Consider the following 26,950-nt stretch of genomic DNA (forward strand, 5'->3'; position numbering starts at 1 on the left):
TCCTCCTCTGTTAATTATTTCTCCAGATACTTTTATAATTATTCATAGTTATCTGACTTCTTCCACCTAGGGCTTCAGCAAATGTTCATTTGGGATTGAGTGAGTGAAGCAAAATGGGCCACAATCTATCTGTTCCTATAGTGACTACATATAATTTAACAGGTGAATAATTTTGCACCATTGAAATTAAAGTGGAGGAAGATAGTACCTTAGTTTGTATAAGCTCACGCTTCAAGTAAGGAAGATTGAAAATGTTTGGTTCTCCTAGAGCAGAGTTCCTGGCATAAGAGCCAGGGGAGTGACATGCAATGATCCATGACTATAAGCAATTGTAATATTGTCAATAGTATATAAACCAAGAACAGAATTGTGAAGTAAAGTCACTTGTCCTGTAGGTGAATGCCTCTTCTGTTGTATTCCCTCCGTTCTGCTCTTGTCCTTCCAAACAGCATCAACTCCTCGCTGGGATACGTTTCCTCAGCTGTCTATCGCCCTGGAATATCCTGCCACAGTAATTACTATTCATGTTGGGCCTTGACACCGATTTTAAACAGAAAATTTAGCTCTTGTCAAATTTGGATCCTAACCGTACCTGATGTCCATACACTTACACTTCCAGCTGATAATCGCAGCAGAATCTTTATATCCTTCCACTGCATGCAGGGATCCTGAAGCTAATTATATGTCTCTGCTTCTGCCAAACTGGTAGTAATTAACTCAAAACAGATTGGAGATTAAATTTGGGATCTTCTTGGTCAGCATGGCTGTTAGCCGTTGCAAAAACTTGCTCAGCTAATGGTTTGGATTGATAGTGAGTGCCAAATGTGGAAATTTATGGCAACTCGAATGTTGAGTGTTTATAGTCAATCTTGTAAGCCTAGATATTATTGTTGTGTTGGCATAAGCTGGTCTAGGGGCTGTTAGACCTAAAGCATTAAAAACGGTTGTTCTATATATACAACAATTTTACTGTTTTCCCTTAAGGCAGAATAACAAATTGTGTTGTATAAAACAAACTGAGGTCACACACTGAGACTGATGTTCACTTGCACATACAGTTGCTTATTCTTTAACCTTCAGCAGGACTTTATACACATTTCAATTTGTTTAAGTTGGTTCGGACCAATTTTGTTTAACTTCACCACTACACATTATTGTGAGCATCAGCGGAACAAAATATTGCCAACATTGATGAATTCAAATTCAGGTCTCATGTTGATGAAGTACACTTAGTCTATAGATGGAGCACTAAATTGTTCATGCTAACCTGGAAATTATTTCTGTAACGGCACAGATTTTGAGGTTCCAACAACAAATTTGTTATGCAGACATTGTCACTGAAGTGTTTAGTAATTTGCTTCAGAAAGGCTAAATATTGAATGTATAGGAAGTTAAGCCCAATGTTTTAGCAAAGTTAGAGGTTAAAATGTACCCTTTTCTACACACACGAGAATCAAATGTATCCTCTGTATTTCAATGTACAATACAATGTGTTGGAACACACTGGCTCATTTTGAGCTTCTCTTCTCCACATGCTGAGGTAGTGTGAAGCCACGTCCAGCTACTACTTTGCAGGAACAGCACTGCTGGAGATCTGAATATAGTTCACCTGCCAGTCCTCTTGCCAATTTTGCAACTACTGTAAAATTGGATTATGTACATCACAGCAGGTGAGAAGGAAAGGCCAGGATAATTCATTATTTTTCAGACTTCTCTTTTAAGTTTTTTACTCATTATTGGGATGTGAGCGCATTTTTCACACATAGGATATTAGAAATCAGGATCCCTCATCCAAAATGTTGTGGGTGCTTTATCACTGGAAATTTTCCAGATTTTAGATTTTACCCTAATGTGCAATTGAAAAGGAGCAGGGACAGGTGAATAGAGCTGAGGTACAGCTCAGCCGCAATCCAACAGAATGACAAAAAGGGCTTGCACATTAGAATGGCCGACTCCTTCTGTTCTTTCATTCCTACGTGTGATAACAACCTGAGATAACTCGTATGCACTGTTTTCCTGTCAGTAAGCACTGGCTTGTACTCAACACCTTTCCATAATGGTACAGCAGATATTATAGGCCAGAATTAATTGCTGCTGATTTGCCAGCAGTGGTTCTAACACTGCTGTATACACCCCGAACTACTGAAATATGCACTCAACATATTATTTTAATTAAAAATAAAATATTTGAACAATTTTATTCTACTTGTTCTTTCCTTGGTGTCTAGGCTTTTGATATTTTTGGAGGTCGGTTCAGCTCAGTTGGCTGTACAGCTGTTTAGTGATGCAGAGTGATGCCAATAGTGCAGGTTCAATTCCCATACTGGCTGAGGTTATTCATGAAGGCCCTGCCTTCTCGACCTTGCCCCTCCCCTGAGGTGTGGTATTCCTCAGGTTAAATCGCCACCAATCAGCTCTCCCCCTCAAAGGGCAGAGCAGCTTTGGTCATCTGGGACTATGGCGACTTTACCTTTAGTTTTGGAATATTACGCAGTGTGTAAGTCAACCCAGAGTAGAAGATGACCCCATTTTTCTCAGCACAAAGTCATGCTTTTGCATATGCTTGACAAATAAGTTGCACCCCCCGCCTCCCATTCAGCTACGAGATGCCATACTCGTATTAGTATGCAGCCTCAATTTTTCAATCTAGAAATGCAGGTTTTACTTAGCTTATACTGTAAGGCAGCCCACGGGATCAAGCAGACGATACAGGCTGTGTTACAAAGAAGATGCGTGGGAGCTTAAGACATCCCCACACAAAGCCAGCCACACATTGCATGGTGAGTGGTGGACAGAAATGGGTCCCTCAGCAAACCAAATTAAGTACAAAAGTTGTTTTCAAGCTTAAAGTTATAATATTTGCTAACTCGTCAAATAGCTGTGCTGCAGCAAGGGAAATCAGTACTAGTGGGAAACTGGTGCGAGAATGGAAGAAGGAGGAATCCGCCTTGAAGAAGATGCCTGAAACCAAATTCGGCATGAAAACAAGGACTCATCACTGGCCTGATCTTGAGATGGGTAGCATGGTTGTATAGTGGTTAGCACTGCTGCCTCACAGCGCCAGGGACCTGGGTTCAATTCTGGCCTTCGGTCACTGTCTGTACGGAGTTTGCACGTTCTCCCTATGTCTGCATGGGTTTCCTCCTGGTGCTCCAGTTTCCTCCCACAGTCTGAAAGATGTGCAGGTTAGGTGGATTGGCCATGCTAAATTGCCCCTTAATGTCCAAGGTTGTGTAGGTTAGGTGGATTAGCCATGGGAAATGTGTGGGATTATGGGGATAGGATGGAGGAAGAGGGCTTAGGTAAGATCCTCCGTCGGACAGTCAGTGCAGACTTGATGGGCCAAATAGCCTCTTCTGCACTGTAGGGATTCTATGGTTCTAAGCGCACATTGACATGAATGATAAAGACATTGATCCAAACAACCAGAAATTCTGTGAGCAGACATAGTAGCAAAACAGAAGACCATTTAGCAGAGGAACTTGTAGATCTTCAAAGCTTTAAAAGCACCTTTCAAAATGTGCCCATAAAAAAATTTTAACTGGAAGGTAAAAGTCACAAATCTTCTGAGTCCTAAATCATTAAAATGGTGGCACAGTGGTTAGCACTGCTGCCTCACAGCGCCAGAGACCCGGATTCAATTCTGGCCTCAGGTCACTGGCTGTGTGGAGTTTGCACTTTCTCCCCGTGTCTGCATGGGTTTCTTCTGGGAGCTCCGGCTTCCTCCCACAGTCCAAAGATGTGTGGGTTAGGTTGATTGGCCATGCTAAATTGACCCTACTGTCAGGGGGATTAGCAGGGTTAAATGAGGGTTACGGGCATATGGCCTGGGTGTGATTGTGGTTGGTACAGACTTGATGGGCCAAATGGCCTCCTTCTGTACTTTAGAGATTCTATATGTGCTTGGTAAAAATTTGAACGTCAACATTCTCTCCCACATATGATCTAGTAATGCAACCATTTCAGTTTCTAATTTGCTCATTTGTTTTTCACCCTCCTTATACATGTTTCATTTTTAAGCGACAAAGACTATTCTAGAAAGGACTGGGATGCATTTGGAATAATCTCTCAACTGGTTTTAAAAGCCATTAAAATCATTTGTTAATTATAAAAATAAACTGATGTGATGCATAGATAACAAAACTGGGATAATCATTCAAGGACCTTGAATTTTTCAGTTCAAAATGTTTTGGCAGAATTATAAAATGTACTTATTTTAAACAAGCTGCTGTATTGTTTATCAGTGCGGATATTGGTAATTTTAAACAAACAGTTCTGTATTGAATGTGAACCTGTCAAACAACATAATATCAGGAGAATGATGGAAAACTCGTGCAGTGCTGCTGAGACATGTTCCGCTTTCTAATGTGCAGCCAGTCCTTTCTGCCTGTGTATTGTATGTAGCTCCCTTAATAGCAAACATTTATTTTCCAACTTAAATTTTAAAGATTTGAGTTTCTTAGGCTTTGGTATTTTTCATTATTTACAGTAATGTCACAACTGCCCTTAACAAATAATTTGCTTTTTAATGATTTATCAAACACAGAAGAAAACTAAGAAGGAATTATGCATATTTAAATCTTTGAAAAAAGTACAAAGACAACATCAATTCTGAGTGGTTTGAACATTGGTTTTGATTTATCTAAATTCATTTCTGTTCTTTTGCATAATTTAATCCTGTAATAAGCCATAAGATCAGGGGGAGTGGAATGCTATATTGTAGTTCAACCTCTTGTCAATGTTCTTGTTTTTTCTTAACATCCAAATAATTAGCTGGCTGTTCAATTCTGTTTATTGCTCGTCATACAATAGACAATATTAACTGTGTCTGAGGAGCTGGTAAAATGTTTGGATGGTTGAATGTACACCCCATTCTTGAAAAATGCATTGCACTTAAATACAACTAGATGTCTCTTATGTTCACTTTGTAAGTAGTGCAGTAGTGACATATTGTAGCTTCAGCTTGCTGCTGAAAACCTTTCTGAAATTAAGAACATAAATTGTGGAGAGGGTCATTCGGTCCATAATATTTCATCTACATCTAAAGGATTGAATTCAATTTTTTATTGATATAAAATCTTCCTGATTTGCTTGATCTCCTGAGGGCATTTCCACCTCCTCTTTACCTCCAGCTTCCACTGTTGATGGCATTCTGCTTATGCACTTGGCCCTTCATCTAGTCTTCTTCAAAAAAATAATCTTGAGACAACCAGAATCGGCAAGATGTTTTGCAAAGGTGCTCAAGAAGAGAGACACAATATCAATCTCATGTCTAATCTTGACCAGCTATATTTTACAGTTTTGACAAGATTAGAGCTGCAGCATTCCCTAAGGTATTTGATTGTATTGCTGCTCATGCGACCTAGTTGTGAGAACATTGCCAGCTGCATTCATGGAGGTTAAAAACCAGCTTCATTGACAGAAATTTCGGCCCAACTTAAAGCCCTTGGACATGATCTTACCAGTAGCCATGCCGGTCGATCAGTGTGGTAAGCCAAGAAGATAGTGGGTGAGGGTAAAAACCCGATTCACTCTCGGTGTGAATTGATTTAATATCCTCCCAGCCCTGTTTTGCCGGCGAGAATGACTTCGCGCCCAGAAAGGGCGTGAAACCTATTAATATAAAACTGATCGAACTTAAAAGCACTTATCTGCTGCTACATGGCTTCTTCTGGCCTCTAGGAATCTTCTCCCTCGCCGGTGAGAATCATTTCTGCTCTGCAGTAACGGGGACCAGGCGTCATGGCCACGCTGGGGGGGATCAGAAGCCATTGAAGCCCCCAGGTGATCAGGGGCATGACCAGAGAGTACCCAACGGGCAGTGGCCACCTAGAGGTGCTTGATCCTAGAGGTGGCCACCTGGCACCCTGGCAGCGCCCATTTGGGCACCATAAGTGTGCCAGGGACAGTGCCAAGGGGGTGGGCCGTGATGGGAAGGTATGCACGATGACAAGGGCTTATGGAGGGGGAGCTCTGCGACGGGCAGTGGTCGGCAGGGGGCATGCAAGGAGAGGCTATGCAAGTGGGGGGGCTGTTGGGGGTCTGTCGGGGACTATCAGGAAGGTTCTGAAGCTCCGATGCTGGCGGCATGTGTTCGTGTGGGAGTAGCGATTCATGATGTGGAGATGCCGGCGTTGGACTGGGGTAAACACAGTAAGGAGTCTAACAACACCAGGTTAAAGTCCAACAGGTTTATTTGGTAGCAAACGCCACTCGCTTTCGGAGCGCTGCTCCTTCGTCAGGTGAGTGGGAGATCTGCTAACAAACAGCAAACAGGGCATATAAAGACACAAACTCAATTTACAGAATAATGATTGGAATGCGAGTCTTTACAGCTAATCAAGTCTGAAAGGTACAGACAATGTGAGTGGAGAGAGGGTTAAGCACAGGTTAAAGAGATGTGTATTGTCTCCAGACAGGACAGCCAGTGAGATTTTGCAAGTCCAGGCAAGTTGTGGGGGTTACAGATAGTGTGACATGAACCCAATATCCCGGTTGAGGCCGTCCTCAGGCCAAGCTGGCTATCAGTCTCTGCTCAGCGACTCTGCGCTGTCGTGTGTCGTGAAGGCCGCCTTGGAGAACGCTTACCCGAATATCAGAGGCCGAATGCCCGTGACCGCTGAAGTGCTCCCCAACAGGAAGAGAACAGTCTTGCCTGGTGATTGTCGAGTGGTGTTCATTCATCCGTTGTCGTAGCGTCTGCATGGTTTCCCCAATGTACCATGCCTCGGGACATCCTTTCCTGCAGCGTATCAGGTAGACAACGTTGGCCGAGTTGCAAGAGTATGTACTGTGTACCTGGTGGATGGTGTTCTCACGTGAGATGATGGCATCTGTGTCGATGATCCGGCACGTCTTGTAGCGGCTGCTGTGGCAGGGTTGTGTGTGTCGTGGTCACTGTTCTCCTGAAGGCAGGGTAGTTTGCTGCGGACAATGGTCTGTTTGAGGATGTGCGGTTGTTTGAAGGCAAGAGGTGGGGGTGTGGGGATGGCCTTGGCGAGATGTTCGTCTTCATCAATGACATGTTGAAGGCCCCGGAGGAGATGTCGTAGCTTCTCCGCTCCGGGGAAGTACTGGACGACGAAGGGTACTCTGTCCACCGTGTCCCGTATTTGTCTTCTTCTGAGGTCGGTCTGGTATTTCGCTGTGGTGCTTCGGAACTGTCGATCGATGAGTCGAGCGCCATATCCTGTTCTTATGAGGGCATCTTTCAGCGTCTGGAGGTATCCTGGTGATCCTCCTCATCTGAGCAGATCCTGTGTATACGGAGGGCTTGTCCGTAGGGGATGGCTTCTTTAACGTGTTTAGGGTGGAAGCTGGAGAGGTGGAGCATCGTGAGCATCGAAGCTCCACTGCTCCAGCTTCCACCCTAAACACGTTAAAGAAGCCATCCCCTACGGACAAGCCCTCCGTATACACAGGATCTGCTCGGATGAGGAGGATCGCAACAGCTACCTTCTTCACGACACACGACAGCGCAGAGTTGCTGAGCAGAGACTGATAGCCAAGTTTCGCACACATGAGGACGGCCTCAACCGGGATCTTGGGTTCATGTCACACTATCTGTAACCCCCACAACTTGCCTGGACTTGCAAAATCTCACTGGCTGTCCTGTCTGGAGACAATACACATCTCTTTAACCTGTGCTTAGTGCTCTCTCCACTCACATTGTCTGTACCTTTAAGACTTGATTACCTGTAAAGACTCGCATTCCAATCATTATTCATTATTCTGTAAATTGAATTTGTGTCTTTATATGCCCTGTTTGCTGTTTGTTAGCAGATCTCCCACTCACCTGACGAAGGAGCAGCGCTCCGAAAGCGAGTGGCGTTTGCTACCAAATAAACCTGTTGGACTTTAACCTGGTGTTGTTAGACTCCTTACTGTGGTAGCAATTCAGCCAATGATTGGGGGTGTGGAGGGTGGTACGATCTCCCAGTTCAGTCGGGAGATTGGGGCGTCTTGCGTTATGGCGCCTGAGCACCCTGCAGCCCACTTCCCCAGCATACTTAAATTCCCCCCCACTACTCCTGCTGGCACAAAGCTCCCAGCTGTCAGAAAAACTGGCAAGAGTGTGGGAAGTTTGCCGTGCCAAACTCACCCAGTGGAGCACTCCTGTTTTCAGACTTTAATGATACTTAGAATTTTTTGAGAAGTATCTGCCCCTTGTTTTAGATCTCTTCGTTTGTTTGTGTCGAAAGTACATGGGAGGAACTCGGTCCATTCAGTTTAAATATAAATATCTTGTAGGATTTATTCAGTAATTTATACATTGGAAACATTGTTTTCAATTTTAATGGACAGTTATGTAAATCTTCCTGGGTCCTGTGTTGACTCTGTCTGAATTTATTTGCCAACCTGTCCTCATCAGATTGGGAAATCTGTCTGAAACTTTTGAAGCGAGATGTTCAGGCTTAGCAACTAATATAAAATATAAGTTGTGTTATAGCTGCTAATTGCTGCTTCATTTAATGTTTAATAAATAAGTTTAAAAATCAAAGTAAATGTGTTCAACTTCATTCTTCCAAAGATTTACAGTGCCCACATAAGGGCCTGTGATAAAACTAATAGCTGAAATGAACTGACGGGGTTCTCTCATCCCTGGGAATGTTACAAACTGGGAATGTTGGAAACTCTACATGACTGGTGACTGAGGGGGCTAAAGCTCGCCTATAAGAATAGGCTGAAATACAGCAATAAAAAAAAAGATTCAGAAAAATTAAAGAAGCTACAAAGATGAAAGCTGCTGCTGTAACTCCAAAAACACATGCATTGAGCAATCACCTTTGGGACCAATCAAGTGTGGTGCTTTTCTGCAATTCACTAATTCATTTGAGTGAGCAAAGTTTTTCCTAACAGAAAATTAGAATTTTCCACTTCTGCTGATGTTCAATCAGAACCTGTGTACTTTGGAACAATGCCAAATGAATCCAATTTTTCAGAGTTACACATGCATTCCACATTAAAATATAGGACCAGGAAATCCTAGGTAATTGTGACCATACCATGATTGTATCATGGCATTAACTCTTTGACCTTGGTATACATTGATCCAAGATGTCAACTTGAAGATTCCATATAAGGTCAAGATTTCTTGTACATAAAACACATTACTTGATTGTAGACTGTACCACCAACCAATCACTTAACAGATAGGGGATGGGGAAATCCATTAAAAATGAGGCATCCATTAAAAATGAGACACAATTATGTCTGTATGAAAGAAAAATCCCAGAGAGCTTGAACATTTTTGGTTACTATAATGTGGCCTTTTATTGAGATCTGAATTTAGACTGAAGTTTGCATGAACCAGATTATCAGTAAACTGAGATATTTAATAGAGCAGTCAGTAGAACAGTAATAGGACTGGTACTTTTGAAAAAGTTAGAATCAAGGCTATTAATCTGCTAGCTATTATATTCAAATCTCCAAAATGATGTGTTTTCAAGCATTATACATTTCACACAAAGGTGTCCATAACAACTGTGCAAAATTCGTGTCTTAAGAAACAGTCTCTATGAACAGTAATTTTTAATGGGTACAAGATGTTTTTGCTTGGGTGAAGGCTTCCGGTTAAAAATGGTTTATCTACAAATCTTTGTCCCCAAATCATTTAATTATTTCTTAATTCAGTCTAAAGAGAAACGGTAGAACAGATCACCAATAATTTTGAATGAAAGCAAATGCTTTCAGCCTCTTTCCCCCCCCCTTCTTTCTCTCTCTGTTAAATGTGGAAATTCCAATGGTGTCACTCCAATGTAGTGACAGCCATTGGAAAATGGTCTACAGATGGATTGAATGTAATGTCGGCCATGCTGCTGGGGGCAATTGCATGCAAGGTTAGCCTAATCCAAAGCAAAGTACTTGGAGTAATCACCAAATTAAATAGAAACAGTTGCATCATGAGGGGCAATGGATCCCAAATTTTCTCCACCTGCAAAATGATTATTCAGAACTCACTCGTAAATAATTAAGCCCTCATTTGTTAATGAAAATGAGGATAAGCACCAAAAATGGGTTGGACAGGTCTGTTTTGTGTTGTAATTTTTGTGTAATGTCCAATTTATGCAACAAATGAGGTATTAATGTTTGTAGCAGTGAAACCGGCGAGTGGGAAACCTGGTAGCTAATTTAGATAAAATTGCACGAAGAGCTAAATGAGCAGTGAATCTGTTCTTGATGGTTTTGGCTGAGAGAGGAATTTGGAGCAGGAGAGTCACCAGGAGATCTCCCATGCTCTTGAATAATGCCTCGAGATCTTTTCTATCCACCTGAGCAGTCAAACAGATCCAAAATATAAGCTCTCAAAGTGCTAGCCTTGATTCCACATTTTGACTCAGGTGCTAGGGTAGTTGAGCAAAAAAATCTGAGTTTATCGAGGAGGCTGTTTTATTTTATCCATTCGTGGGATATGGGCGTCGCTGGCTGGCTAGCATTTATTGACCATCCCTAGTTGCCCTTGGGAAGGTGATGGGTGACTTGCCTTCTTGAATCGCCGCAGTCCATGCTGCGGGCAATGCCATTAGGGAGGGAATTCCAGGATTTTGACTCAGCGACTGCGAAGGAACGGCGATATATTTCCAAGTCAGGATGATGAGTGGCTTGGAGGGGAACTTGCAGGTGGTGTTCCTATGTATCTGTTGCCCTTGTCCTTCTAGATGGAAGTGGTCGTGGGTTTTGAAGGTGCTGTCTAAGGATCTTTGGTGAATTGCTGCAGTGCATCTTGTAGATAGTACACACTGCTGCTACTGAGCGTCGGTGGTGGAGGGATTGAATGTTTGCAGATGTGGTGCCAATCAAGCTGGCTCCTTTGTCCTGGATGGTGTCAAGCTTCTTGAGTGTTGTTGGAGCTGCACCCATCCAGGCAAGTGGGGCGTATTCCATCACACTCCTGACTTGTCCCTTGTAGATGGTGGACAGGCTTTGGGGAGTCAGGAAGTGAGTTTATCGCTGCAATATTCCTAGCCTGTGACCTGCTCTTGTAGCTGTGTTTTTGCAGTGAGTCTAGTTGAGCTTCTGGTCAATGGTAACCCCAAGGATGTTGGGGATTCTGTGATGGTAACACCATTTAATGTCAAAGGGCGGCGATGGTTAGAGTGTCTTTTATTGGTGATGGTCATTGCCTGGCATTTGTGTAGCGCAAATGTTATTTGCCACTTGTCAGCCTAAGCCTGGATATTGTCCAGATCTTGTTGCATTTGATCATGGACTACTCCAGTATCTGAGGAGTCGCTGAACACTGTGCAATCATCGGCAAACATCCCCACTTCTGATCTTATGATGGAGGGAAGATCATTGATGAAGCAGCTGAAGATTGTTGGGCCTAGGACACTAATCTGAGGGACTCCTGCAGAGATGTGCTGGAGCTGAGGTTACTGACTCTCCACAACCATCTTCTTATGTACCAGGTATGCCTCCAACCAACGGAGTGTTTGCCCCCGATATCCATTGATTCCAGTTTTGCTAGGGCTCCTTGATGCCACACTTGGTCGAATGTGCCCTTGATGTCAAGGGCTGTCACTCTCACCTCACCTCTGGGTTCAGCTCTTTCATCCATGTTTGAACCAAGGCTTAAATGAGGTCAGGAACTGACTGACCCTGGTGAAACCCAAACTGGGCATCACTGAACAGGTTATTGCTGAACAGGTGCTGCTTGATAGCACTGTTGATGACCCCTTCCATCACTTTACTGATGATCGAGAGTAGACTGGGCAGTAAGTGGCTGGGTTGCATTTGTCCTTTTTGTATACAGAACATATCTAGGCAATTTTCCACATTGTTGGGTAGATGCCAGTGTTGTAAACTGCCAACTGTACCATAAACTGCCAACTGTACTGGAAGAGCTTGGGGAGCAGAAGTCTGTAGTACTATTGCCGGAATGTTATCAGGGCCCATTGCCTTTGCACTATCCAGTGCCTCCAACCGTTTCTTGACATCACGTGGAGTGAATCGAATTGGCTGGAGACTGGCATCAGAGATGCTGGGGGTCACTAGAGGAGGCCGAGATGGATCATCCACTCGGCACTTCTGGCTGAAGATTGCTGCGAATGCTTCAGCCTTATCTTTTGCACTGAAGTGCTGGGCCCCACCATCATTGAGGATGGGGATATGAATTGTTTAATTGTCCACCACCATTCATGACTGGATGTGGCAGGACATAGTTCTGATCCGTTGGTTGCGGGAACACTTAGCTCTGTCTATCACTTGCTGTTTTTTCTGTTTGGCATGCAAATAGTCCTCTTTGGTAGCTTCACCCAGTTGACATTCTTAGGTAAGCCTGATGCTGCTCCTGGCATACCCTTCTGCATTCTCCATTGAGTTGATCCCCTGGCTTGATGGTAATGGTTAAGTGGGGGATATGCCGGGCCATAAAGTTGCAGGTTATGCTGGAGTACAGTTATGCTGCTGTTGATGGCCCATAGCGCCTCATGAATGCCCAGCCTTGAGTTGATAGATCAATTTGAAGTCTGTCCCATTTAGCATGGTGATGGTGCCACACAACATGGTGCAGGTTATTTTCAATGTGAAGGCAGGACTTTATCTCCACAAGGACAAGAGTGCGGTGATCACTCTTACCAATACTGTCATGGACAGATGCATCTGCATTTGGCATATTGTAAGGATGAGGTCAGGTATGTTATTTCCTCTTGTTGGTTCCTTCACCACCTGCTGCAGACACAGTCTAGCAGTTATATCCTTTAGGACCCGACCAACTCGATCGGTAGTGCTGCTGAGCCACTCTTGGTGGTGGACATTGAAATCCTCCATCCAGAGCACATTTCCATCCTTGCCACCCTCAGTGCTTCCTTCAAGTGTTGTTCAACATGAAGGAGTACTAATTCATCAGCCGAAGGAGGACAGTACATGGTAACCAGTAAGAGGTTTCCTTGCCCATGTTTAACCTGAAGACATGAGACTTCATGAGATCCGGAGTCGACGTTAAGGACTCTCAGGGCAATTCCCTCCCGACTGTGTACCACTGTGCCGCCACCTCTGCTGGGTCTGTTCTGCCGGTGGGACAGGACATATCCAGGGATGGTAATGGTGGTGCCTGGGGTGTTATCTGTAAGTGCCTAAAGAAATCTATCCAAGACTGCTCAGGGAGACGAGAGATGAAATCGCTGGGCCTCTGACGCAAATCTTTGTCTCGTCACTGGACACAGGTGAGGTCCCAGAGGATTGGAGGAGAGCTAATGTGGTCCCGTTATTTAAGAAGGGTAGGAAAGATAACCCGGGAAATTATAGGCCGGTGAGCTTGATGTCCGTGGTAGGGAAGTTGTTGGAGAGGATTCTTAGAGATAGGATGTATGCGCATTTAGAAAGGAATAAACTCATTAACGATAGTCAGCATGGTTTTGTGATAGGGAGGTCATGCCTCACTAACCTGGTGGAGTTTTTTGAAGAAGTGACCAGAATGGTTGACGAGGGAAGGGCCGTGGATGTCGTCTATATGGACTTTAGTAAAGCGTTTGACAAAGTCCCTCATGGTAGGTTGATGCAAAAGGTTGGATCTCATGGGATAATGGGGGAGGTGGCAAGATGGGTGGAGAACTGGCTTGGTCACAGAAGACAGAGGGTGGTAGTGGAAGGGTCTTTTTCCGGCTGGATGCCTGTGACTAGTGGTGTTCCGCAGGGCTCTGTATTGGGACTTCTGCTGTTTGTGATTTATATAAACGATCTGGAAGAAGGTGTAACTGGGGTAATCAGTAAGTTTGCGGACGACACGAAAATGGCTGGACTTGCAGATAGTGAGGAACATTGTCAGAGGTTACAGAAGGATATAGATAGGCTGGAAATTTGGGCAAAGAAATGGCAGATGGAGTTCAATCCTGATAAATGCGAAGTGATGCATTTTGGTAGAACTAATGTAGGGGGGAGCTATACAATAAATGGCAGAACCATAAAGGGTGTAGATACGCAGGGGGGCCTGGGTGTGCAAGTCCACAGATCCTTGAAGGTGACGTCACAGGTAGAGAAGGTAGTGAATAAGGCATATGGCATGCTTGCCTTTATAGGACGGGGCATAGAGTATAAAAGTTGGGGTCTGATGTTGCAGTTGTACAGAACGTTGGTTCGGCCGCATTTGGAATACTGCGCCCAGTTCTGGTCGCCACACTACCAGAAGGACACGGAGGCTTTATAGAGAGTGCAGAGGAGGTTTACCAGGATGTTGCCTGGTATGGAAGGGCTTAGTTATGAGGAGAGATTGGGTAAACTGGGGTTGTTCTCACTGGAAAGATGGAGGATGAGGGTGACCTAATAGAGGTGTATAAAATTATGAAAGGCTTAGATAGGGTGAACAGTGGGGAAGCTTTTTCCCAGGTCGATGGTGACGTTCACGAGGGGTCATAGGTTCAAGGTGAGGGGGTGAGGTTTAACACGGATATCAGAAGGACGTATTTTACACAGAGGGTGGTGGGGGCCTGGAATGTGCTGCCGGGCAAGGTGGTGGAGGCGGACACACTGGGAACGTTTAAGACTTATCTAGATAGCCACATGAACGGAGTGGGAATGGAGGGATACAAAAGAATGGTCTAGTTTGGACCAGGGAGCGGCGTGGGCTTGGAGGGCCGAAGGGCCTGTTCCTGTGCTATATTGTTCTGTGTTCTTTGTATGATTCTGTGAGAATGACTATGTCAGGCTGTTGCTTGACTGGCCTGTGAGACAGCTCTCCCAATTTTGGCACTACCCTCCAGATGTTAGTAAGGTGGACTTTGCAGGTCGACAGGGCTGTTTATCCTGCCATTGTCTTTTCCGTGCCTAGGTCGATGCCAGGTGGTCCGTCTGGTTTCATTTCTTTGTTCAGACTTTGCAGCAAGTGGTACAACTGGTTGGCTTGCTAGGCCATTTCGGAGGGCAGTTGAGAGTCAACCACATTGCTGTGGCTCTGAAGTCACATATAGGCCAGACCAGGTGAGGACGGCAGATTTCCTTCCCTGAAGGACATTAGTGAAGTTAGCTGCTATGATGGGGGAATCATGGTTTTCTATCGGGAACCGTGGAAAAGTTGGGGTGCAGAAAGAGGCCAATCAGCCCAGCGTTTCTGCGCTGGCCAAAAAGAGAAAAAAGTAACTAGCCGCTCATTTTAATCCCATTTTCCAGCAGCTGCTCAGTCGCCTTGCAGGCTACAATACTTCAGATGCAGATCCAGATACCTTTATAAATGAAATGGGCAGAAATTACTTTTCTCAACTGTTCTTGTTTTGACTTGGGTCATTTTACTACATTAAAGATAACTATAAACGCAAGTTGTTAATGATGGTGTATATTGACTGACTTTTTGCATTCCAGATTGTAAAACTTTGAATTTTTCTTCATTATTAACCTAGGGTGTGCCCATCTCCTGTCTGTTGCATTTCATTGTAAGTTGCATGTGGTGGACAAACCAAGAAAAAAAGTTAATTGAAGTGGATATGCCTAAATTATAAAATGATTACAACACAGAAGGAGGCCATTCACTCATCATGCCAGCTCTCTGCAAGAGCAACTCATAGTTTCACCCACCCCACCTTTTCCCGTAGCTGTGAAAATCGTTTCTCTTCAGACAATTATCCAATTCCCTTTTGAAGACCAAAATTGAATCTGCCTCCACCACATTCTCAGGCAGTGCATTTCAGATCCTAACTACTTGCTGCATTAAAAAAAATGCCTCCTGTTGCGTCCGGTTCTTTTGCTAATCACTTTTAATTGTTGCTCTCTGGTTTCCGACCCTTGTGCCAATGGGAACAGTTTCTCCCTATTTATTCTGTCCAGATTCCTCATAATTTTATCAAATCTCCTATCAGCCTTGTCTTTAAGGAAAACAGTCCCAGCTTCACCAATCTGTCCGTGTAACTGAAGTCACTCATTCCCAGACCATTCTCATGAATCGTTTTTCTGAGAATGGTCTAGGAATGAGTGACTTCAGTTACTGACAAATCTGTTAGAGTTCTTTGAGGAGGTAACAAGGAGGTTAGATAAAGGAGAACCAGTGGACATGATTTACTTAGATTTCCAGAAGACCTTTGACAAGGTGCCACATAGGAGACTGTTAAGTAAGTTAAGTGTCCATGGTGTTAAGGGTAAGATCTTGGCATGGATAGGGGATTGACTGATTGGCAGAAGGCAGAGAGTGGGGATAATGGGGTCTTTTTCAGGATGGTAGCCAGTAACTAGTGGTGTGCCTCAGGGGTCAGTGCTGGGACCACAACTTTTCACAATATACATTAACGATTTGGAGGGAGGAACTGAAGGTACTGTTGCTGAGTTTGCAGATGATACAATGATATGTAGCGGGACAGGTAGTATTGAGAAAGCAGGGGGGCTGCAGAAGGACTTGGACAGGTTAGGAGAGTGGGCAAAGAAGTGACAGATGGGTTACAATGTGGGAAAGTGTGAGGTTATGCATTTTGGAAGGAGGAATGGAGGCATAGACTATTTTCTAAATGGGAACATGCTTAGGAAATCAGAAACACAAAGGGACTTGGGAGTCATTGTTCAAAATTCTCTTAAGGTTAACGTGCAGGTTCAGTCAGCAGTTAGGAAGGCTTGTGCAATGTTAGCATTCATGTCGAGAGGGCTAGAATACAAGAGCAAGGATGTACTTCTGAGGCTTATCAGGCTCTGGTCAGACCCCATTTGGAATATTGTGAGCAGATTTGGGCCCCATATCTAAGGAAGGATGTGCTGGCCTTGGAAAGTGTCCAGAGGAGGTTCACAAGAATAATCCCTGGAATGAAAAGCTTGTCGGTTGAGGACTCTGGGTCTGTACTCGTTGGAGTTTAGAAGGATGAGGGGGGATCTTATTGAAACTTAGAGGATACTGCAAGGCCTGAGTGGAGTGGATGTGGAGAGGATGTTTCCACTAGTAAGAAAAACAAGACCCAGAGGGCATAACCTCAGGCTAAAGGGACGATCCTTTAAAACAGAGATGAGGAGGAATTCCTTCAGCCAGAGAGTGGTGAATGCGCAACTGACCGCTGTCCCAAAAAATGACTAAGTGTGGGATGATTGCGGTCCGGTCCACGCTATTGCTCCGGTTTTCTCAACATTATGACACTTTGTCAATTTTTAGGAAAACCGCAGCCCACATTCCACCAGCCTGTCTATGTCCTCCTGAACAAGCTGCCAGAGGTAGTAATAGAGGCGGGTACAATTTTGTCTTTTAAAAAGTGTTTAGACAGTTACATGAGTAAGATGAGTATAGAGGGATGTGGGCCAAATGCAGGTAATTGGGACTAGCTTAGGGATTTTTAAAAAAAGGGCGGCATGGACAAGTTGGGTCGAAGGGCCTGTTTCCATGCTGTAAACCTCTATGACTATGACTATCCTCCATGCAGTTCATAATACTTCAAGTATTGAAGTAGAGGCCTGCACACCAAAATCTAAGTCATTAATATAGATCAAGGAAAGCCCAGGCGGCACAATGGTTAGCATTACTGCCTCGCAGTGCCAGGGATCCGGGTTCGTTTCCTGTCTTGAGTCACTGTCTGTGTGGAGTCTGCAAGGTCTCCCTGCGTCTGCATGGGTTTCCTCCGGGCGCTCCGGTTTCCTCCCACAGTCCAAAGATGCACGGGTTAGGTGGATTGGCCATGCTAAATTGCCCCTTAGTGTCAGAGGGACTAGCTAGGGTAAATGCATGGGGTTATGGGGATAGGGCCTGGGCAGGATTGTGGTCGGTGCAGACCCGATGGGCCAAATGGCCTCCTTCTGCACTGTAGGATTCTATAAGCTGTGGTCTGAATATTGATTCCTGTGGGAATCCCATTTATATGCTTATATACTGAAAAAGTGATTCACCACAATTCTGTTTCCTGTCACTTAGCCAACTTTATATCCACTGTCCTTTTTATTCCTTGGGCTTCAACTTTGCTGACAAACCTGTGTGTGATATTTCATAAAACGCCTTTTGGAAGTTCATGTGCACCACATCACCTGTATTACCCTCATTTGCTGTCATCAGATGACTGACCTGGAGATGATGCAGCTCCGTTATATTCATACTGTACTGCTCTGAATTCATATTGGAAAATTTACAGTTTTGGTGATTATGATCAAGCAGAGTTTGTTTTCTAACACTGATCAGGCAGGAACACCTCAGCTCGTCACAAGGAATCTACTCAGCTTTATATAACTAACCCAAGTTTCACCTGTAAACAGACCAGAATCTTTTCACATAATTTAGTGTGAATTAGTAGCCCTTTGACTGCAGTATGAGTTTGCATGTGCAGCCCTATGTGTTGTCATTTCAATTCTTGTTCAGATTTGTTTTGGAGCATTCCCAGAGCCATATAAACTCACAAAGCACAGAAAGAGGCCGTTCAGCCCATCGTGCCTGCACTGGCTCTTTCAAAAAGCTATCAAACAATTCTTACACCACTGCCCTTTCCCATAGTCCTGCAACTTTCTCCCCTTATATAACTTACACTTCATCTTATTCCTTCTTTGTCACACAACCATGCTAAATATTCTTTTCAAATCTGCTTTTGTATTTTGTTCCATAATTCATTTACTGTTCAAGTTTATTATTTTATCGATAGCTGCTCAATCGAGTTCGACAATCGAAGTTCTGTGTTCTCAAGTCATCCATGTCTATATAGTCCAAAGTGTTACATTTGAGAACCCTAAAATAGAAACAACTGACATCTGTGGGACAGATGTCTCACATTCCTTATTGTTTCTGAGTATGTTACCATTGAAAATTCTTGGCACTGATCAGATTGCATTTTCTAAAAGCCTTCTTGCACTCTGTGGGACATGGGCTGTTCAAATAACAATAAAAGAAGAAGGCCCTATGTCCCACAATGGAATCTTTCCAGTAACCATTCATTAGGCCATAAAATATTAAAATTGGGAGTACTGTCCCATGGACGAGTCAAGCAACAACCTGCCATTGTTACAGTCACTAAATCATGCCCTACAGCCAATGCCTCAGACTCTCCCACCATCAGCCCTGGATATGTCCTGTTCCACCAACAAGACAGACCTACCAGAGGTAGCGACAGAGTGATATACAATAAGGATAGGGTGGCCCTGGGTGTCCTCAACATTGATTCAGGACCTAATCAACCGTTATCTAAAACATGGGCAAGGAAACCTCCTGCTGACTATCACCTACTGCCCTCCTCAGCTGAGCAACATGACTTGGAAGAATAACTGAGGTTTGCAAGGGCACAAAGTATACTCTGGCAGGGGGTTTCAATGTTCAACACTAAGTGTTGAACATTGAACAGTAAGTGTGGTTACTGACTGAGCTGACTGAGCTCGAAACAATATATCTGCCAGACTAGGCCTGCAGCAGGTGGAGGGCGAACCAACAAGAGTGAAAAACCAAGTTGATCTTTCCCTCACCAATCTATCTGTCGCAGTATTGGTAGAATGACCACTGCATCAGCCTTGCGGAACAAAGTCCCATCTTCACACTGGGGATACTCTGCATGTGTTGTGTGACACTTATACTGAGCACCGGATATGATAACTAAACACTTGAAAAAGGATGTGATAACTGGATACTTGGAAAATAGTGATATGATTGAGCTGAGTCAATATGGTTTTAAGAAAGGGAAATCATGTTTCCAAACCTGTTGGAGTTTTCTGAGGATGTTACCTGTGGAATTGATAAAGGAGAACCAGATGATTTGATGTATTTGGATTTTTAGAAGGCTTTTGATAATGTCCCTCTCAGGAGCTAGTAAACAAAATTAAAGTACATGGGATTTAGTGTAATAAGAAAATAAGAACTAGGAGCAGGCGTAGGCCATCTGGTCTCTCGAGCCTGCTGCGCCATCCAATAAGATCATGACTGATCTTTTCGTGGACTTTAATTCCTTTACTGTTCAAAGATGTATCTATCCTTGCCTTAAAAACATTCAATGAGGTAGCCTCAACTGCTTCACTGGGCAGGGAATTCCACAGATTCACAACCCTTTGTGTGAAGAAGTTCCTCCTCAACTCAATCCTAAATCTGCTTCCCCTTATTTTGAGGCCATGCCATGGCTAGTTTCACCTGCCAGTGGAAACAACTTCCCTGCTTCTAATCTATTCCCTTCATAATCTTATATGTTTCTATAAGATCTCCCCTCATTCTTCTGAATTCCAATGAGTATAGCCCCAGTCTACTCAGTCTCTCCTCCTAAGCCAACCCTCTCAACTCCGGAATCAACCTAGTGAACTTCCTCTGCACCCCCTCCAGTGCCAGTATATCCTTTCTCAAGTAAGGAGACCAAAACTGTACACAGTACTCCAGGTGTGGCCTCACCAGCACCTTATACAGCTGCAACATAACCTTACTGTTTTTAAACTCCATCTCTCTAGCAATGAAGGACAAAATTGCATTTGCCTTCTTAATTACCTGCTGCACCTGCAAACGAACTCCTTTTGATTCTTGCACAAGGACACCCAGGTCCCTCTGAACAGCAGCATGCTGCAATTTTTTACCATTTAAATAATAGTCCCTTTTGCTGTTATTCCTACCAAAATGGATGACCTCACATTTACCAACATTGTACTCGATCTGCCAGACCCTTGCCCACTCACTTAGACTATCTATATCCCTTTGCAGACTTTCAGCGTCCTCCGCACACTTTGCTCTGCATCTTAGTGTCCATCTGCGAATTTTGACACACTACACTTGGTCCCCAACTCCAAATCATCTCTGTAAATCAGAAACAATTGCGGTCCCAACAGTGATCCCTGAGGCACATCACTAGCCACTGATCACCAACCAGAAAAACACCCATTTACCCCCACTCTTTGCTTTCTGTCAGTTAACCAATCCTCTATCCATGCTAAAACATTACCCGTAACACCATGCACCTTTATCATATGCAGCAGTCTTTGGTGTGGCACCTTGTCAAATGCCTTCTGGAAATCCATATACACCACATCCACAGGTTCCCCATTGTCGACTGTGCATGTAATGTTCCCAAATTAGTCAAATATGACCTGCCATTCATGAACCCATGCTGCGTCTTACCAATTGGACAATTAATATACCGATGTCTCGCTATTTCTTCCTTGCTGATAGATTTAAGCATTTTCCCTACTACAGAAGTTAAGCTAACCGGCTTATAGATACTCGCCTTTTGTCTACCTCCTTTTTTTTAAACAGTGGCGTCACAATTGCTGTTTTCCAATCTGCTGGAACCATCCCAGAGTCCAGCGAATATAATAATATACTGGTATGGATTGAGAATTAATTTACAGACAGAAAACAGAAATTAGAAATAAACTGGTCATTCTCAGTATGGCAGGCTGGTGGTAAGGAGGTACCGCGGGTTCAGTGTTGGGGCCACAGCCGTTCACAATCTGTACAAATGTTATGGATGTGGGGACCATATATTTCCAAATTTGCTGATGACATGAAGCTAGGTGGGAATGTAAGTTGTGAGGAGGATGCAAGGAGGCTTCAAGGGGTCTTGGACAGGTTAAATGAATCGACAAGAACATGGCAGATGGAATATATTCTAAATAAGTGTGAAGTTATCCATTTTGGTATTTTTGGCAAATGTAGAATAATGTTCAAAGATGTGAAATTGTCCATTTTAGTAATAAGAGTACAACCGAAGCATATTATTTAAATGGTGAGAGATTGCAGACCTCTTGAGATGCAGAGGGATCTGGGTGTCTTGGTGCATAATATGCAGGGACAGCTAATAGAATGTTATCATTTATTGCGAGGGAAATTGAATACAAAAGTAGAAAGGTTATGTTTCAGTTATACAGAGCACTAGTGAGACTACATTGGAGTACTGTGTACAGTATTGGTCACCTTATTTAAGGAAAGTTAAAGTAAATTTTATTTATTAGTCACAAGTAGGCTTACACTCACACTATAATGAAAATACTGTGAAAATCCCCTAGTCACCACAGTCCAGCATCTGTTTGGGTACACTGAGGGAGAATTTAACATGGCCAATGCGCCTAACCAGCATGTCTTTGGACTGTGGGAGGAAACTGGAGCACACGGAGGAAACCCACGCAGACACGGAGAACCCACACAGACAGTGACCCAAACAGGGAATTAAACCCAGGTCCCTGGTGCTGTGAGGCAGCAATGCTAACCACTGTGCCACCGTGCCGCCCCCAAGGAAGGATGTAAATGCATTGGAAGTAGTTCAGAGAAGGTTTACCTGACTAATATCTGGAATGGGCAGATTGTCTTATGAGGTAAGGTTGGACAGGCTAGGTTTGTATCTGCTGGAGTTTAGAAGAGTAAGAGGTGACTTGATGGAAACATAAGATCCTGAGGGGTCCTGACAGGGTGGGTGTAGCGAGGATGTTTCATCTTGTGGGAGAATCTAAAACTAGGAGGTACTGTTTAAAAATAGGGGGTCGCCTGTTTAAAACGGAGATGAGGCAAAAACATTTCTGAGGATCATGAATCTTTGGAACTCTCTTCCTGAAAAGCCAGTGGAAGCAGAGTCTTTGAATATTTTTCAGGCAGAGGTGGATAGATTATTGGTAAGCAAGGGGGTGATAGGATATTGGGTATAGGTGGGATACAGATTTGAGGTTACTATCAGATTAGCTAAGATATTATTAAATGGCAGAGCAGGCTCAAGGGGCCAAATGGCCTACTGCTGCTCCTTGTTCATATGTTCTTATATCACCATTCCTTCACTCTAGTTGGAATCCTGAAACTCACTTCCTAATTTCATCCAACGTAGTGTGGGGTATTTCAAGGATGCAGCTCACCTGCACCTTCTCAAAGTCAGTTAGGGATGGGTGACAAAAATTGTCTTTGCCAGCAACATATCCATGCCACAAACGAACGGAAAAAGGAGAAAAAAGCAAGTTGTTTCGGCACTTGGTTTTCAGAAATGTCAGTTAATTTGTTTGAATAGGATTGGACATTTTAGAACATTTATGAGGAAAAGGTGGAATGGGAAAATGGTAATCTTGTAAATACCATAGATTTGCTTCCATTGCTATGTGAAAGACAGTTGTACTCAGAATGACGACAACCCTACAAGATGGATAATCCAAATTTTGCTGTTTCCTGCATTTGTACAAATGATTTAATGATGTGTAATTGCCCTGATCAGACTGGATCATGCAAATATGTAGGTTTGATTGACTATTTTGACCTTTGCTCTGCTAAATTGGGATTTTATGCTTTCGAAACAAATGACAGGAATTCTTATTAAAAAAAAACATTTTAAATCTGAATTTTCATCTTTTTACTCAGGGTGCCAGGGATTACAATTGCCACAGACATCATCTGTGGTTTTCCCGGTGAGACAGAAGTGGACTTCCAAGAAACTCTGAAACTAATTCAGGAGTACAAATTTCCAAGCCTGTTCATCAATCAGTTTTACCCACGTCCAGGAACTCCAGCTGCCAAAATGGAACAAGTTCCGGCCCAAGTGGTGAGCTTTCTCTTCATGTGAACTTTCATCGTGTTTTAACCAAATATAACCAGATAATCCATCGATTCAGTAGATCTTTAACAAACCCCGGTTGATTTTAAGTTATATGCAGCGGCCAACTGAGGGAATGCAGATACAAAATGCAAATTGCCAACAAAGAAATTGTTTTGGGAATGGGAGCCTTGCTCTTGAATATAGCTTTTCATACCCAAATGCCAACTGTGCAGAAAGTTCTACAGTTCTGGATTCCTTTAGAGAAATATTTAGCAGACATTCTTAAATGCTTACATCTTGATTGACTTGATGTATTGTCTGCAACTGGCTTCTCCGCTGTTTAATACCAAGACCTGCTTTTCACATCGGTGTGTACAATCACCAGTGCTAATAAGGTAAATGATTGAGAATCAAAATGACAACAGAACAGCAGTATTTCATTCTGTGAAGACTTCTGTTTGTAACCTCTTGATTTAAATGCTGTCACAATGAACAGGAACTGTAAGCACTTTTACACAGCACAGCAAAGCATTGTAAGGGTTCACAAGCTCAATTCTGTATTCTGCACACAGTAACCACTCTGTTTAAAGCTTCCTTCGGGAGCCATGCAAAAAAAAGTGCAATCCTGAGGGTGTTCTGCATTCTTTTCCCCCCATTAATCAGTGAGCTATAAATAGTGCAGCTTCTATGCACAGCAACAATGTATCAGTGTACAGCAAAAGGTTACTCTACTTTTTGTCCAGCCACAAGGGTTTTAACAGCACCAGTCGGTGCCAGTTGTTATCTTACAGTAAGATGGGATAAAGTTTTTGTATTAACACTTATTGTTTGGCACGTAACACACAACATTGTGACTTTATAGCTTTCAGTATGACCTTAACAAATGCTGCATCAGGCTACCACATGTATGTGTGTATATCAGATTGCTGTGAAGCCGGAAGTCTTCAAACACTGATAGATAAGAACAAGCAAGCCCCTAAAGAAACCCATGCCTGTTTATACCTGCCAAGCCATTGGAGTCAACTTCTCTTTTTACGTTTGCGTGGAAATAATCTCCAGTATCTGTGCTGAAATCATTCTATGTATTTTTGTAATAATTAGGGATCAGAAAAAATCCAGATTCCTTCATGAATAGTGTCCATAATGAGAAAATGTATTGCAGATGTAAAAGAGGGTGTGTGAAGGAACGAAATGTGGGAAAATGCGTTCCATAAGTTTCAGTGCGGATGAAGGAGATGACCTATCTTCCAAAGACTTCTTCCTGGATATTTATATTCCAGATGTTCTCTCTAGTAACTTAATCTGGTCACCCTACAGGATCTGTAACAGATTTATTTTCAGATAAAATGACATTTTAATAATGTGAAATAAATGTCCTGATCTGAAGGAGATTTTGGTGCAGTAAAGAAATGTATTGCATGTCAAGCATTGCCAATGTAAATGTTTATACTGGCAATGATGCAAAGTATGTGGATTTTTTTTACATGATGTTTGGTATTGTATCATCCTTCCTTCAGAAGGTCAAAGAAAATTTGAGTAATTTAGTGTTGCTTTGAACAAAAGTTCTTGCAGGACGGAAACTCCCATTCTGTTTCACTGCTGATCCGACCTGTAATTTCGGAAGTATTTGCTGACCTGTGTAACGCGCTTAATGTCCTGTGTTCTGCTGTGCCTGTGTCTTTAAAATCTACCTTTTGTATATTGTGTCACATAAATCTGCAAGGCAGTAATCTCGCCAAATAGATTGTTTATCACCTGAACTGATTAATAATTTTCTGGTAAATATCTAGACATTTTCATTTGAATTTTCAAAACTTTACTCTTTTGTAAATATTTTGCAAATCCATTCCATGTTTTGATTTGATATGCGGGTAATATCTCAGCCTTTTGGCTAAGATCAAATGTCAGATCAAGCCCAAGTTCAGGTGCAACACCTTTTCTTGCCAGCTTGGATCTTGTATGTCTCTCTTGTGAGGACTGTGCATTGGATTCAATTTGAATTTGGTTTTTGGAACAAGCAAGGAGATGGATTTGGGCTTGCCTGGTCCACGCTGCACATTGGCTTTGTAACTTTTAAGAATGAAGTAATTTTTTTTTAATGTGCTCTCGTCTTCCAGAATTCATTTGGGCTGACAGGAGGAATGGTGCAACTAAATGATGGGGGTCCTGTTCCTAATTGGTTTGATAGTCAATGAATAGTGTTGCACGCACCTTTTCTTTGACCTGCTTTCATTCCTGGGTGTGGTTTGAGTTGCAAAGGGAGCTGGTTTGTGTTGACTGAGTCTCTAGGAAAGATTGTATTAGTTTAAAAATAAACATTTTGATGGCAGCTGTTTATTTTACGACTGTGGGTTGGTGTAGACTTCTGTGTGATCTTAAAGGATAGAGTTGGACCATGTTGGATACTGATTGATGTTGAATTATGTAAATGTAGGGACTTGTCCTCTTCCATATCATCTAACAAACCTCAGTAAACTGAAAGCAATAACTGTGTCAAAGAGCTTGCATTTTGTGACTGATAGATGACTAGAAACCGGTTCTTATTTGAAAATACCAACCAAGTCAAGAACAGCTTTTTCCCTGATGCCATCAGACTTTTGAATAGACCTACCTTATATTAAGTTAATCTTTCTCTTCACCCTAGCTATGACTCTAACACTACATTCTGCACCCTCTCCTTTCCTTCTCCCCATGTACTCTATGAATGTTATGCTTTGTATAGCGCGCAAGAAACAATACGTTTCACTGTATACCAATACATGTGACAATAATGAATCAAATTAAAGAATATAACTGCAGAAGAAAAAAAATTCCCAAAGCAACTTTAAATAAAACTGTAATATGTTAACATTCAAACAGCAGTGCAGTGAAAATCTATGAGCTACCTTTTTTAAAACATAAAATGTCAATAAACCGAATATGTGCAGAAGTTCAACTTTAAAATCCTTCTGAGGGATTGCATTCTCATAGTAATTAAAAAGAAAAATACAGTGGGATCATACCTAAAAGCACAAATTTAAATGACCACTTTGTTTTCACATTACAAATAAGAATGTTTTGTCTTTGAGATGACTACCAAATGAAAATTTTTGAAGCTATTTGTATTGCATCAACTGCAATTTTTCCTCAGTGTGTAATGTTCATAATTGAAAAAATATTGTACAGGCCTTCTTATATTATACATTGACATTGCATTCACACCAAAAGTTTGATGTTGGTGCAAAGCAATTTTAGCTTTGAACTATTGATAACTTGTGGAGTGCATGTTGGTTGGGAAGGAGCAAACTGACTTTGAAGCCAACTGGAGTGAGAATCCCTGCTTCAGGAACTCTTGCTTTGTTCCCATGCCTTGTCAGACCCTGACAGCAGCTTCTGGCCACACATACACTATAATTGAACATCAATGTGAAGTGCTTTGCATTCTTGCTGCAGCCATAGTGTAAAAGCACCCCAAATCTTATGTCCTCAGCCCTCCGGTTTGCTGCCAACCTCATTTAAAATTACACACTCTTAACTTTTTCATAGACTGCAATGGGAACTTGCTCTCCCGGCTGCAGTAAATCCATCAGTGCAATAAGAAGAGAGGCCTTTGGCGCCATGCAGTTACG

General features: G+C 42.8%; 1 protein-coding gene across 2 annotated transcripts in view; it reads left to right on the forward strand.

Moving 5' to 3' along the window:
• cdkal1 (CDK5 regulatory subunit associated protein 1-like 1) overlaps positions 1-26,950 on the forward strand; it is a 630,648-nt gene that overhangs the window by 430,287 nt on the left and 173,411 nt on the right. For both annotated transcript variants that reach the window (XM_078241916.1, XM_078241914.1), the window contains one exon: positions 23,168-23,348. In XM_078241916.1, the coding sequence (XP_078098042.1) occupies positions 23,168-23,348 (181 nt within the window). The remainder of the gene's footprint in view (positions 1-23,167; positions 23,349-26,950) is intronic.

The sequence above is a fragment of the Mustelus asterias genome, chromosome 2, assembly GCF_964213995.1.
Source record: "Mustelus asterias chromosome 2, sMusAst1.hap1.1, whole genome shotgun sequence".
Classification (NCBI taxonomy): Eukaryota; Metazoa; Chordata; class Chondrichthyes; order Carcharhiniformes; family Triakidae; genus Mustelus; species Mustelus asterias.